The sequence below is a fragment of the Gossypium hirsutum genome, chromosome A09 (assembly GCF_007990345.1).
Source record: "Gossypium hirsutum isolate 1008001.06 chromosome A09, Gossypium_hirsutum_v2.1, whole genome shotgun sequence".
NCBI lineage: Eukaryota > Viridiplantae > Streptophyta > Magnoliopsida > Malvales > Malvaceae > Gossypium > Gossypium hirsutum.
This window is the reverse complement of record NC_053432.1, coordinates 84,871,535-84,888,298: the sequence shown is the minus strand read 5'-3', so window position 1 is coordinate 84,888,298 and position 16,764 is coordinate 84,871,535. Positions and strand designations below refer to the sequence as shown.

Here is a 16,764-nt window from a genome sequence, read left to right as displayed (position 1 = left end):
ATGCTGACATTTTTAAGGATTGTTAACATCATTAAATTTCTTTATTAAATTTAGGTCCATTACGGTGTAATCTTTTTGTTACATGGATATCAAGTGAATTTCTTTTTAATTTCAAAATATCGTTCTAGTAAATTTAATAAAAGAATTATAACAATGTTAACAAATGGACCTAAGTTTTTAAATTCAAAAAGTAAATGGGTTGAATTCCTAAAAATAAAAGTATGGAATTTGAACATATTATAACCTTCAAAAATTTACTCTATAATTTAATTAGAAAATAAATAATTAACCCAAAACGAAGCATAGGTGATTCTATGGTAGTTTACCCTTTTTTTATAGGACTCGTCATGGTCCATCGTTATTTTAAAAGGTAAATTATACCTAAGGTTACTAAATTATTAATAAATTTATCTTTAATCATTTAACTTCAAAAAATTACAAATTTGTCGCTGAATTATTTGAAAGCTTTCATTTAAGTTATTGAACTATTCAAAAGTTTTTATTTAAGTCATTGAGTTGTGAAGTTTTTTTTTAAAGCTCAACTAGTAAACCCTAAGCAATGATTTTACGCTCAGTACTCATCGACGAGTAGAGAAACATATTTTAGATCCAAATTGATCTGATAGTTAGTGTTGGAGATTTGAGAGCAAAGTTGTTTGAATTTTTGTTTGTAGATTCGTAACATTTAAAGCCGTTCCATAAAAAAAAACCTGAACTAAAAAAGAGAAGGAGGAGAGCTTTTGACTGATGTAAGCAGTGCAAAAAAAGAAAGTCATACAATAATGATTTTAACAACCCAATGGCTTAAATAAAAATTTTCAAATAGTTCAATGCAATGGTGTATTTACTGAAGGCTGGTAGGGGCCCCAACCCCCCCTAAAATGAAAAATTTTCCATTTAAACCTTTTAAATTTTTTAAAATTTAAAATTAGTAAAGGTAAAATTGCACTTTGCCCCCCCTTAAAATGATAAAAATTTGATTTAGTCCTTTAAAAATTATAAAAATATAAGCTACTCAAATAGTGAAATTGCATTTTTACTATCATTAAAATTATAACTTAATTTCGTCCCCTAAAAATTTTTTTGGCTTCGCCCCTGGTTTAATGACTAATTCATAACTTTTTGAAATTGAATGACCAAAATGTAAACTTACTAATAGTTTAGTGACTTTAAATTCAGTTTATCCTATTTTAAAAATTGGAAGTTGACTAACTCATTGTTGTAACTTAAGCGTCTAATATTCTTTACTTTGGAGATCGTAGGGGCTATAGTTAGTTGAAGAGAGTTATGAGTAGTTTAGAACTTGTATAAAAAAATGGATAAGTTATATTAGTTCACCCAATTATTAATATTTTCTTTATCATTTAACTTCGAAAAGTTATTAATCATTTTGGTTTTACATTGAATGAATATAATTATTTAGATATGCGACATATAAACGTAAAATTACACAAAATCAAAATTTATATATAACATTACATATTATATCGAAGTTCATGTATTATTTTGATATTTATCTCAAATTAAAGAATCAACAAAAAATTAATTATTTTTAGTTTACGAGTAGAAATTCAATCACACGCGATACATAGAGAGAGAATCAAATCCACTTATTGTAGAATTTCAACCAAACTTGAAACATTTTACCAATAATGCTAAGTACATTATTGAAATTTTTAGGTTAAAATGTGTCTAAAGTTTATATATTTTTCAAAAATTAGTAATTTAATCTCTATATTTGTATTTATAAAAATTTATTTCTTTTATTTTTTAAAAAATTTTAAAATTCAGATTCAACTGTTAAATACTATTAATTTTTGTTGTTAAATTTTGAAATAATAAAAAAAAACCTTTTTACTTGATAGTCAAGTAATTAAAACAAGATGTAATTAGCTTGAATTTTAAATATTAACAATTGGACTTGAATTTTGAAATCTAAAAAGTAGAAAGATTAAATTCCAAAAGATACAAGTTGTAGTTTTCAAGCATATTTTAACCAAATTTTAAATAGGAAAAGTGAAATTAAGTCCTTACAATATATTATATGTTTATGTTTATTTTCATTCATACAAATAAAATTACAAGTTGCGTTAATTTTGGTTTAAATAAATAATGAAAAGAAGTAGTAGATAGATATTTCCACCATTAGGGTTTTTTCTTTTATATATATATATATAATTAAAGCATCCATCCTGGGAAATACCCATTCACATTTTGGCTATGCACTGCAGCATTCATCTCATCCGAAACCACATCATTGCTATATCTGAAAAATTAAAAATAAAAATTGCAATTATATAATTCAAATCATTAAATAAATAAATGATTTGAGCATGAGTGGCACAAAGGCAGGGGGAATCTCCTTTCAATGAAAAAATTTGTACGCTGTGGTTAATTCCCTTAAAAATTATAACTTAATACATTATAAAATTATTTTGATTTCTCAAAAAAAAATTCTTGCTCCTCCACCAAGGGACAGCTTATTGCTAAACCCTCTAAAAAATTTATAATTCAATTTCTATCCTTAATCATAAATTAAATAGAGTTAAAACCAAAGGAAAAACGTAGTACGTACCCGATTTGTGAAGAGCAATTGGCCCCAAGAGGGTGAAAAAATGCCTCAGATTGAGCTTCTGTGAGGTGATTGTAAGGTGGAATGCATGGCCCTCCAATGTTGTCCCATGCTGGCCCTTGAGGAACTTGTGTGCTCAACTCCTCCAACTAATCAAACGTTAAATATATATATGTATGTTATAATCCTTGTATTAGTATGGTGCTTGTGTATTTTCTCGTGTCATATATTTTCTCGAGTGATAATATTTGTTTCTTAATTAAAAAACGATTAAATTCTAGTTTTAATCCCTCTATAATATTTAAGGGGAAAGGGAGAAGGAGTTGTCCTAATTTGAACTTGAGATTGACGTTAACAAGGACTTTTTTGTCTTAAAATGTCGATGTGGATTTGTCTTAAAAACATCCCTTCTAACTTATAATATTGATGTTTTATGTGTGTTAGTAAAGGATGTTTTTATGAAATCCACGTCAACATATTTAAACCAACTAATCGCATTATAAAAGCAAAGAATCATAGTGTAGATATCAAATAATATAAAGATTAAATTATCATAATATAGGGACCAAAACCTGACCAGCTAAAACCAAAAATTGAAACATCTTTAATACCTTCCTTCTCAAGGATTTGTTGGCATCCATTAGCAATTTCTCCTGTACCAAAAAATAAGGGCAAAACTGATTTTTAAAAATGCATGTAATTGAGAAATATAAATAATATTACAATATAATCTTTCAAAAATATCGAAAAAATGGAAAACAATCCAAATTATAATGTTGGGTTTAGTTTTTATTGATTTGTATAATAATTAGATATATGTTTGTTTCATTTTAATTCATACTTTATAATTATTTTTATAATATTTTAATTTTAATTTTCAGGTGATGACTTAACTCAATCTCATAATGTACATTATCATACCTGGATGGAATTCAAGTTTAACGACTAAAATAAATTTAATTCGTAAGTTCAAATAGCAATGTGTACTAAAAAAATATAGATACCAAGTTGAAGGACCAAAATCACATTAATCCAAAAAATAATTATTTTCATAAATAAATGAATACCCTGTTATGAAGGTCATTGAGCTGATCAAGCATGGCTTGAACCTACAAAGTAGATAAAAGAGAACAATAAGATTATGACAATACAACAAATTTAAAGCATAATCATGGCATGCATATTTTAGATTTATTGTTGCCTAATTTTCTTTTAATCCTTTTAATTATTTTGAATCGGATAATTAAAACAATTATTAAAAAGAATTGAATTTTTAGAAAAATATAATTAATGAACTACTTGATGGAGCAGGTTTAGTTCCTTTATTGTTTTATAGACATCTATTTATATAAATCATTTACAGTTGAGTTTGAGTTGATTTAATTTGTTAAATTAATTATTTAAAATAATATTTTTAATGATTAATTTTAATTGCAAGTATTAATTTAAGGTTAATAATATATTGTAAACATCTAACTTAAATTTATTGAATCTCGATATAAATTTCAAGTGAATATTTGATACACCGATAACAAACAAAAAATACGACAACTCATTATTAGTAAAAAATAGTTGAAGACTTATAAATAACTTAATATCAATAATAATACACCGATAACAAACAAAAAATACGACAACTCATTATTAGTAAAAAATAGTTGAAGACTTATAAATAACTTAATATCAATAATAATTTTATTTAAACATAACTCGAAATAAAAATTTGAGATTCGATATAAATCTTAAATTCTAATCTTACAACGACTATTTTTTTCCTAATAATAACACGTTTATAATACATCAACATTAAAAAGTGAGGGTGCATCTAATAAATTAATTAACTCTAAATTAAAGCCTGCTTCATCTTTCTTATTTGTTAAATGCTTTAGAATTATCCTAAAACCACGTTTTTTATATTTTGATTTTATAACTTTACCATATTTTTTTGGTCTTATAAGATGCTTAATAATTTGGGTTTTCTTTTTCTTTTTTTTTACCTTGGTTGATCTTATTTGCTTCAAAGATGCCTCCAATTGATGTTCAAGTTGATCAAGTTCCTTTGAGTCCAATGGCCCTAAATCTTCACCAAGTAGGTTTCTACAACATCATTTCAAACAAAAAAAAAATTAAGTATAGAATTCAATTATAATAATTTATGCGAATATTATTTATAATTTTTTAAATAATCTCATCATAGATTCTGATCATATTTTTTTTTATAAAATATCTAGAACTACCCATAAGAGGATAATGCGCTTCAATGCACTCGAAACTACATCCTCCTGCATTAGCAACAATGTCCATGCCAATTGAACTGAAACTTAATATATTGAATCATGATCGTATCATAATCTATAATATATTTAATAAAATAATAATTTTGAGCCGATTGAATCTTAACTCGATTGGCATTGATATTGTTATCAGTGTAGGGAGATATGAGTTTAATTGCGCTGAAACGCAACATTCTCCTTAAAATTAAGGAGGGATTATGAGTAGTTATAGGCATTGTATTAAAAATAGTAGATATGATAAAAATTTAAGAAAAAAATGTAATATAAAATTAAACATTTATCAACATTACCTTTGAGATGTTTGTAGCACCTCAACTCTTGCTTTCAGCTTCAAATATTCTTGATAACTGTTCTGCTTGTCACCCAAAATATATAATATAAAATCAAATTTAAAGTTGGGAGTGTGACTTGATTTAAAATTCAATTTGGTTCGGTCCGATTTCAACATGGAAATAGAATTTAACTGTACCTGAGTTTCACTGATTGATCGGCTGTTGTCAAGTGTACTGTAACTGCACTTCTGATATTTTTCTAGTGTTTTCGTCATGCTAAGAAAAAAAGATAAAAAATAAATATAAATATAAATCTTCAACATGAAATTATATGAAATAATCAAACAAGCTTATTTATTTTCATAAAACATATATTCTTTTTTAAATTTTATTATGAAACCATAATCGGAGGAGTCCGAATAACATCAAATTTGTTATAATAAATAAGTAATTAAAATGTTTTTTATTAATCAAAATTTAAGTTTCGGAAGTAGTGCAATTAGTTTTTTTCTTTAAAAAATTGTGTCTATACATATATGATCGTCTTGAAACTATTAAAGAAGCTGGTGTCTATGCATATTAAACAGTTTATATATATATATATATATATGGAGTTTTTTACCCTGAAGCAGTGCTTTAGAAATGGTAATTATAATTTAATTAAATATATTTACTAAAGAAAAGAACTAGGATGAAAATTGAAGCATACTCAGCCAAATTGTCTTATTTGCTAAGTTGTTTTTGCAGCTTTTGGAAAACAAAAGTCTTTGCACTGCAGAAACATCAAATCTCTCATACGGACCAAATCATAACAGTAATAAAACCCTGTTTAATTTTAAGCCCCCAAAAACTTTTTATTTATTTTTGCCTTTTGAGTAAAAGAAATTACTTAGATCATGCACCAACATAACCAGAACTTGCTTTGAATCTTCTTTCTCAAAGGCCAAAACCCTAATTTTTTTTCCCTTCAATAAGCACCAACTTCACTTATGAAAACTGTTTTTTTTCTTTCCTTTTTTAAAGACAAAAATTTATATATATATATATATTAAAGAAAACAACATCAGATCCTCTCAAGAACAGCTTTAAGAAACTGTACTTCAAACAAATAAAGATCAAAATAACCCAAAAACCATTCATCAATATATGGGAAAAAAATGAAAAACAAACCCCCCAAAAAACCATGTCTTTGTTCATCAAAAAAATACAGATCTTTGCACTACAAACAAAAAACAAAACCCCAACTACATAAACATAGTATAATAACATTTCACATACATACATACATGAAGGGGAAAAAACAATATACCTAGGGCTGCTACAAAACTCATAGAGCTTGCCACGATTAGAGAAGACGATAAGGGCAACCTCAGCATCACAAAGAACTGAGAGCTCATAAGCTTTTTTAAGTAACCCATTTCTTCTCTTTGCAAAAGTGACTTGCCTGTTGATTTTGTTTTCAATTCTCTTCAACTCAACTCTCCCTCTCCCCATTTTTTTCTCTTTTCTTTTTTTACCTAAATTTCTCGCACTTCTTTTACCACTCTTTATTTTCTTTTCCGGTCTTAGCTAAGAAAGTGTGAGAGAATTGAGCTTGTTTAGGGGGGGGGGGTACTAAAACGGATAACAAGTGAGAATTAATGATAAAGAGAGAAAGAGGAAAAAAAAAAAAGGGTTTGTGGAAAATAAACCTGAGGTTCTCAGTGAATTGTTATGTCATGTACTCTATACGAATTATGTTATGCTTAGCTTTTTTGTGTTTTTTTTTTCTTTCACTTTCTACTTCCCATAAGAAAAAGGTCTAATTTTTATTTGTGTACCCCTATTTTTCTGATGTTTGGGATTTCGGCTTATATGAAAGATAGGCTCCCAAACTATGCAACTTTTATCATTTAGATATCTATTTTTTTTTTGTCAAAGTAGGTACATAAAGTTTTATTTCGATACACTTTAGGTATCAGCTGTTAACTCCAATTAAAAAGATGCATAATTTGATTGTTTTAATCGGAGTTAACATTTACAATATTTTTATTTAATTAAAAATATTATGTAGCATAATTTGATTGATTTAGAGAGTTTTTTAATCAGAATTAATAGTTGACACCTAAAATAGTAATGAAAAAAAAACTTTAAATACCTAAATAAAAAATTTACATTGTTTGGATACCTTTTTTTTATATAAGCTTTTATTTTTTATATAATTTCGTCCCTTCATTTTATATATACATACATATATATTTATTAGGGATAGGAGAAAGGATTGCCCATACTTTAACTCGGGACATAATGTCCACAAGGATTTGAACAACATAAGACATTTGTTACTAAGATCTAACTTTTTTTTAGCCCCACCTACTGTGCTGATGTTTGGGATTTAATCCTTTAATTTAGGCCTTTTATGTTTTTTCATACTCATTTTTTTTTTACTAAGGTCCAGTTTGATTTTAGTCCCCCTACTCTGCTGATGTTTGGAACGTACACATTTAGTTTAACATAACCTAACCCTCCACCTCCTCTCTCTCTCTCTCAATATATATATACACACGTATATTGTTATTTCGGATAGGGTAAGGTTACTTAGATTTGAACCCGAGACTTAATGTAAATAAGAGTATAAGTAATGTAAGATTTTTGTTACAACATGATAGTTAAATGATTATTTTTATAATGTTGTTAGAATTTAGTTAGACTGGTCGATTAGATTAATTAAACAAAAAATTGGTCAACATATTAACTTAAATCTATTTATAAGTTTTTTAAAATAGTTATTTAATTTATTATTAATTTATTATTTGTTATTTATTTAATTATCATTAAACCAGTAGATGAACTGATATGTAAATTATTATGTGAAAATTGTATAAATTTTAATATATATTCATAATTGTATAAATTTTTCTTGTAAATATATTTAAATTCTTATATCGTTTTTTTTTTCTTGTAAACGTAATAATATCAATGAAAAGTATTGAACACGTGTCAAGTTCTTAGTAGAAGATCTTTTTTTGCAAATATTGGTTTTGCATTTCTAGTAATTATGTAATAAGTAGTCCGTACAATCTATTGATACAACCATCAAACATAGAATTACATTCCATTTAAACATTGTCCATATATATATATTTAAATGGAATATATATTGTAAGTAGTGTTATTAGAATCATATTGAATTAAAGATTAATTAATATATCAATTCAAATAAAAGAATTGAACTGATCTCTAAATTAATTGTTCGAAATTAATAAAAATTAAAATTTAAAAAAATAAATTAAATTTAGTTATAAATAATAAATACTTAAATTGGTAAAACATATAAATAATATAGAATAAAATCATCATTATTCCTTTACACAATTGAAGCTTTGGAGCAGTGGTGAAATTAAAAAATTTTTTGGGGAGCCAGGATTAAATTGTATATTTTACGATAGTAAAAAAGTAATTTTATCATTTTCATAGTCTATATCTTTATCATTTTTAAATGATTAAATTAAATTTTTATTATTTTGGGGGCCAAAATATAATTTTATCAGTACTAATTTAAAATTTTATAAATTATAAATAGTCTAAATGAAAAATTTTTCATTTTAGGGGGAACTAGAACCCCTGCCAGCCCCCTTGGCTCCGCCACTGCTTGGGGCGATTCTAAATGCTTTAAGAAGTTGAAATAATTGTAAATCTAAGAGTTTAGGTATGATTTGAGTCGATTCTATGGCATATTTAAAATTAATACTAATTCAAATTAATTAATTTTTGTGAAAATTACTAAAGTTGCTAAAACCCTAACGAATAAGAAGGTGAGCCAGGTTCCTATACAGTATGCGTCAGAAATAAATAATGATGTATCAACCTATGATTGAACAGATGTGTTTCCCTGCGTGATAAAAGTAACAGTGGAAAACCTTTTCAACAGAGTCCGTACTATCTAACAACTGTACACTAAATTCCTAATCCCAACCATCTTTTATGAAGAGGACATGTGTCATTACGGATGAAAGCCTATTATTTTATTATTGTAATATATTTAAAATATGTATAATGTTAAATTTAATCCTTAATATTCATCTATTTTTATCATGTTAAATTCCTAATCCTTAAATTTAATCCTTAATGTTAAATTGTAATATATTGTAATATATATTTTTTTATCATATATACCCTAAAACTTTAAACTTTTGTCAAATTATTTTTATTTGAGAGAACTATTAAAATTTTAATGACATTAATATGAGTATATGTTTACTTCATTATGAATATGGATAAATTTTTAAATTATTTTTACTTTTTTTTAATTGTTTGAATATTTAAACAATTTTTATAAGATGCACGTGAATTACTATACGAGTTGATGTGTCAAAGTCATTAAAATTTTAATGATCCAATAAAAAATATTTTATTTAAATATTAAATATTAAAGGCAAATAATAAAAAAAAAGTTAGAGTCACAATATTGCCGGTTGACATAGAAAATGATAAGCCTCGATAGTAATAAATTGATATTGAATTTTTCATTTTCATTTTAATTAATTTAATTGTTCAAAAGAAAAAATATATATATTTTTTATTATTTAGATATTTTATGCTTACTTAATATAAAAGAATTATGGATTACAAGTAGTTTTCTAAAAAATAAAATGCATAGGAAATCAGTTTTTATAAGCTTTTTTATTATTATCTTATTTTAGGTTTGTTTCATGATTTAGTTCTTGAAATATATTCATTTTCTCATTTTAGTATTTAAACCTTTATTTGTCTTAATTTGATACTTAAAGCATTAATTTCTTCTATTTTTGATTCATTTTGTAACGACCAGGCCACTTTGGCCAATGGCAAAGTACCATGTGGCTTGTTTTTTGCCAATAAAAAAAATATCATGTGACAATTAGATTTTTTTAAATTAAAAATATTAAATTTAAATTAAAAATAAACAAATAAAAATTATAATATTAAATATTTAAATATTATAAAACATTATTAACTTAGATAAGCCGATGAACAACCACAGATCGGCATTAACCAAATGTTGACAAGTATTGACTGGGCGTTGACCTATCCAGTGGTGCTATTAGAATATGCCACATATCCTTTTTATTTTTTTAATATTATATATTATATTGATTAAAAATGTAAAAATTTATATATATTATATAAAATTTAAAAAAAATTAACTTTTTATAAAATTCTAAAATATATATAATTATCAATTTTAAAAAGTCAAAATAACATAAAAATTGTTATTATTTCAATTAACTTGAAATTTAAATATCTTTTTAGAATTTTATAAAAAAAATAAATTTTAAAATTTTCTTAAAATATTTTTACATTTTTTTACATTTTTGTAATAATATTATTAATTTCAAATAATTTCTTTTTCAATTATCTTATTTTTTAAAATTTTATTTTTATAATTTATATTTTTCTAGATTATATATTTTTTATGAATGCTTTATATATTTATTTATATTTTTCATATTTTTTAATGTGTATATACATTTCATAAAATATATATTTGTTTTTACATAAAACCGTCATGTGACATTTTGTAATTAGCTATCATAACGAAAGCATACTTAATGTATCAAATTGGAAAGTGATGTTCAAGTAACAGGGGGTTGAACCTTTCTTAACACTGATGGTACTGTTCAAGTGAGATCAAGGAGTGTAGCCGTTGGGGGAGTGATGTACGATGAGAATGGAGGTTGGATTCTTGGATATAACAAATTCTTAGGGAATTGCTTGATTTTTTATGCAAAACTTTGGGACATTCTGGATGGCCTAAAACTCATCCAACAAAGAGGTTACAACAATGTGGTTATTCAATCGGACAACTTTGAGATAGTTAAAGTTATACATAGAATTAAGTCTTTCGAAGATTTCAAACTCTGCTCTAATTGGAAGGATACACCGTATTTTGTCCCAAGAAAGTTAATAGATTTTAAGATACATTCATAGGCAGAATTTACAGATAGTTGAGACCCTTCCAATCGACACATTAGAATTTCTTAAACCAGATAAAGAGAAAAAATCTTGTATCCCTCATTTATTTCATGAAACGTAGTTTCATAATGTCTTTTTATATTTAAAAAAATACAAAAATAAAAAATGAGTATACTTAATAAATCAAATCGTAAATTAACCCATGTTCTTAACCGCCCTTTTTTATTCAACCGACTTATTTGTCGTGAAAGTTGTAAAAGTTAGGCAAAAAGGTGTCTTAAAGGTCGCCATCGAAAATTATTGAAAATCTATTCTCCAAAACTATTTAGATGGATATAGTCTAGTTTCATTGGAGAAAAACGTGAAACTTCATTTTTATTATGGAAAATAATATAAAATTAAATTTTTTTATATTTAATTATTTTAAAAATTAAAATTAAAAAAATAATTCAGATTGTCAAATTAGCCTGAATTGTAAATTGCTTCAAAAAAGGCCCGGGCAGCAAGTAGGATTTTTTTTTTCTTTCGGTAATCGAAATAAAGTTTAAAATTATTATGGTAAAATTCTATTTAATTTAATTATGAAAATATGTTACCATAAAAACAATTCATTTGATATTTAAATAATTTATAAATAATAATTTGTTTTTGGGTTAAAAAAAGATTGGGCCGCAGTCCACCACTACTCATCTTATTGTGTTTTTTAAGAGATTTCCTTTTCTTGTCTTATTGTTTGGGATTGAAGTTAACTTCTCATGTCTACAACATCTTGCTGTTGTCATTGGGTCAAATGTTTCTTGACAAAATAAATTTTTTTAATTTTTTCTATTAATATTTGTTTATTTTATAACTAAATTTACATGAAAATGTATTTAAGGATATAGTAAAAAAATGAAATAAGTGGTAATATTTGAAACAGCAGCAGAGCTAGAGAAATTTTTGGGTGGCCAAAATTAAATTATATATTTTTATTATCGTAAAAATATAATTTTATCATTTTAATAGTCTATGTCTTTATAATTTTTAAAGGATTAAATAAAATTATTATTATTTTTTGAGGGCCAGAGGATAATTTTACTATTACTAATTTAAAATTTTGTAAATTATAAAAAAAATAAATGAAAATTTTTCCATTTTAGGGGGACCGGGACTGTTGTCAGCTCCCCTGGCTCCACCACTGATTTTGAATGTTCTTTTTCTTAAAACTCGATTAATTTTTATAAGCTAAGTTTGACACTCAAAGACGAATTTGAGAGGGCAAGTAGAGGTTTGACTTCCCCTCGAATGAAAAAATTGTCATATAAATCACTACTAAATAATTAAATTAAAAATTAATTTATAATAAAATTACACTTTTAACCTTAAAAATAAATTTTAAAAACAATCAAATAAAAAAATAATACATTATAAATTTATATTTTAATATCTCAAAAAATTTTCATTCCCTCGAAGATTTCTCAATTCCCTCCTACCCTTACTTATCCTAGATTTGTTTATGCAATCACCATCATCCTTTACTTTATAAATAGGGAAAAAGTTAGAGGCACGAAGAGATTTTGGCCCCATAATCTTAACCCCTGATAATAATAAATTATTTAATTAACCTAAAAAATAATAATTTTAACCCCTTAAAATTTTATAATAAAATCTCCACCTCTTCAAAATAATATATAGGGAGAGATATTTGCTACATTTAGCAAAAGAGTAGGTTCCATCTTCCACGTGCCTTGTAACCTGTTTTAAAGTGAGTAGTTAACTAAACTATCTTTGCTTAAAATAATCACAAATCTCATTATCCCACACCAACCCTCTAATTTGGGCCCCACATTAATAACTCATAAATTGGGCCTTTCATACAGTTATTAAAAAGCCCATTAAATCTTATCGATTATTGATGGTAATTTGATAATTAGTTGACATAGGCATTGTTTTGTGTTTAACCTTTGGAAAAAGTATTATCGATATCTTTATATTAAGATATTAAATTATATTTTGTTCTATTTACTCAAAAAGTGGATAAATTAGTCTTGCACATTAGATCAAAGACTAAAATGGTCTTTTTATTAAAAATTCCATTAATTTCTATTGTTAAATGATGACATATCTATTATTTGATTGCTTGAATTATTCTATTTACGTCAAAAATTCCATTCATTTCATTGTCTACTAAAAATTTTATCTATTTTGCTTGAATTGGTCTCTATATATTAACATGAGTTATATGTGACATGTCAAGTGTCTCTATTTGGTTACTCCATTAACTACTTTAACATTTGATAATAAAAGTGACCAATTTACTTTTTAATCTAACATATAATAATTAATTTACTTTTTTTATTAAAAAGGACAAAATACAATTAACCATCATAATACAAAGACTTCTACTATACTTATAATTGAAAAGGGAAAGAATAAAATAATAAAATCAACTCCTCACACATCGTGTGATTATAGAATCTTGATGACATGTAAAACAACAAAATGTTGAATGGTTGAAAAGATGGATAAAAAAAAAAAGAAGAAGCTGTATTTTTAAGTAATTATTTCATACTTTTTTTTTGGTGTAAATTTCATACCTTTTTTAAGTAATTCATTAGGATGAAATTATGGTATTTACTATATTAATCTAAGAATCTGATAAATTTAACTTTTAATATTTATTTTATTTTATTTTTTTCTTTATTTTTTAAGTTAAATTTGACCTTCAACATTTTAAAAATAATTGTAATTGATCATCAACTTATCAAAAGTGTCAAATTATTGTATTTTTAACGAAAAACTAATTAAAACGTTAAATTTTTAAATATGGTAGTCCACATATACTTTATTTTTTATTTTATTTTTTTATGAACTTTTTTTATTTTTAATTTTAAAAATATTTTTATAATTTAAAATTGTTTATTATTGTGGCATATAATATAAATAGTGTCATATTAGGATGAAATATATGTGGACTAATTGTTACACCAACATGGTTAATAAAACAATGTTTTAGTCTACATTTTCATTAAAAAAACGATTTGACTCTTTTTAAAATAATGAAGGTTACATTTATCTAAAAAAATTGGTCAATTTGATAAAAAAAAGATATAAACGTCGAGGACTAAATTCATCATTATACATTTAATAAAATATATCTATCTAGATGGTTTTTTTTAATAAAATGATTTGTAATTTAAATATTTTTGAGCTAAATTACTATTTAATAATAAAAATTTAAAATAAATATATTTTCATTTTTTATTATTAATAAAAGAAGTAATATAATTTTTCCAATAAAAAGTCACTTTAGTTGCAAACCTAAGATAAAATCCACAACCTCATGTCATTTTCAAAACTTTATCAAGGATTAAAAGTAACAATGGACCTTAACAAATATATATATATCCTTTAATTTTTTTGGCCTATAACATGAGAGATCTTTATTTTTTAGTCCACTCAATTATTGTACTATAAACTCATTATTCTTATATATATATATATTGTATGAATGACATTTATACAAAGAGAATGTTAATGACATTGATTAAGATGATGTCAAAGAAAAAAAAATTTATATAATTACACTTTTGTTTTAATTCATTAAATGTAAAAAAAATACTAATTATATATTATCATCCTTAATTAGGGCTATAAGCACCAATTAAAAAAAAACCTTATCAAATTATTATTGATTGATAAATTTGAAGGTTTTGATTCCAAATTTGTTTGGTTATTTGTAGAACTGATGATTTTGGTTGAGATAAGATGGATAAATTTGTGATAATCCAGGAAATAAATAGGGTGGATTAAGTAAATAATAAGAAATATTTTTATTTAAATAAATATAAAAATATAAAATATTTTTCATTATTAATATTGATGTTATGATGATTTTTGGTTATTGAAAATTTGCAATTAATTTAATGAATTTTTTAAAATTAATTTGAAAATTAAAAGAGAAAATATTAAAATAAAAAATGTTGACTTATTTTTTTAATCTTTTATTTTTTTTTTGAAAAAAATGTTTGTTATACTATACGTCGATAGTGGCAGTAGGAATGATTGCAAATAAATGAAAAAGAAAAATAAGAACACGAAGATTTCACATGAAAAGCTCTTATCGAGAAAAACCACAAGTAGAGGAAATAATGTTGAAAAACAAGAATATAAAAGATTTTTGGCTATGCATAGTTTTTAAGGGTTAAACGGCCCCTTTTTTTTAATCAATGTCTAATAATAATAAAAGAAATATAGTTATATACGGATTCAACTTGTGCGGCAAGGTCCGTACCATGGAGCAGGTCGAGATTAGTGGTGGATGAGGATCTGTGGTGGGTTACGGCCTCGAACCTTCGCCTCCACAAATCATCAAATTTGCCTCTCTATTTTATTTCTTTAACAAGTGAGTTCTACCTTAAACTTTTTAGACTAAATCAAACGAGATTTTTTTAGACTAAATCAAACGAGATTTTGGTCGCAAAATTCTAACAATATTTTTTCAAAAAATTAAAAGGTAAGAAAAAAAAGTAAAATAGTAACATTTTGGGCACAGCAGCAATGTGCCTAAGGAGTTTACTATTTTCATATTTAGCTTTTACTCGAAATTTGTCATTATGAGATTTTGGCAATTAATAGAACATTTTACGAACCGAGTTAGATCGTGATTCAAATTTATTTATTTTTATAAATTTTAATTTAAATTGATTTGAAATTTATATAATTATTGATATTATTGTTTTGTAATTATTTAAATAAAATATTTTAAATATATAATGAATTTAAATTAAGGAAAAAATTATTTAAATCGTATTTAATATGAACAAATTAAATAGCTAAAAGTTTATAAGATAATTAGTAAATAATACATTTCCCCTCATGAAATTTCCCAATACTTAAAAGACTTTTTGCGTATGTATGTATGCAGTGGTGGAACTTAGCGGACATCAGGGCTATGATTCTCTAAAAATTATATTTTAGCCTTTTTTAAAAATAAAAAAATTAACTTAACTTTTTTAAATTATAAAGATTTGTGCTATTAAAATGATAAAATTACATTTTTATTATCGTAAAAATATATAATTTAATTTCGATCTCCCAACCAATATCAGATTCTGCCACTATATGTATGGATACATGTATGTATAATTGATTACTTTATTTAATTTGTCTAATTGATGTTCGTTATTGGAAAAAAAAACAACAATATTGAATAAAACTTTATATTAAAAAAAATTGTAGGACATAATGGCCTCCATGTATGGTGATGTTGCCACCTTATGTTATTGGATTTTTTATTTTATTTTATGGTACAACTACTTCAATTTTAAATGTTTAAAGAAAATATTAATTAACACAAACAATAAATACATTAATTGAGAGAATTAAATAAATATAAATATATATTAAATTTGAGCTTTAACTCGACTTAAAGCTATTAAATATGAGAAGATATATAAAAATAAATTGTATACGAAATAATTATATATATATTAAAAATTATCTAACACGAATTAAAAATAAACAAAAAAATCTCGTTTAAAGTGATTTTTTTTGTTTAAAATTTAAATTTTTTTCTCTTTTGTTATGATTGTTTTTGAGTTGGCAAAGATGCAAAAGACAATACAAGAATGTCCAAAAGATCATGTTATTCTTTTCCTATTTTCTAGAACATAAAATATGTATTGGTTTGCCTAATTCCACTTATGCAACT

The 16,764-nt window shown here is 24.6% G+C and overlaps 1 protein-coding gene across 1 annotated transcript; it reads right to left on the bottom strand.

The window, feature by feature from the left end:
• Positions 1–2,178: 2,178 nt before the first annotated feature.
• LOC107931466 (MADS-box protein CMB1-like) lies at positions 2,179–6,632 on the bottom strand. Its single transcript, NM_001327330.1, is given in 8 exon segments — positions 2,179–2,266; positions 2,576–2,721; positions 3,184–3,225; positions 3,640–3,681; positions 4,570–4,669; positions 5,157–5,218; positions 5,336–5,414; positions 6,448–6,632. Coding segments are annotated over 8 exon segments (744 nt in total).
• Positions 6,633–16,764: the final 10,132 nt, after the last annotated feature.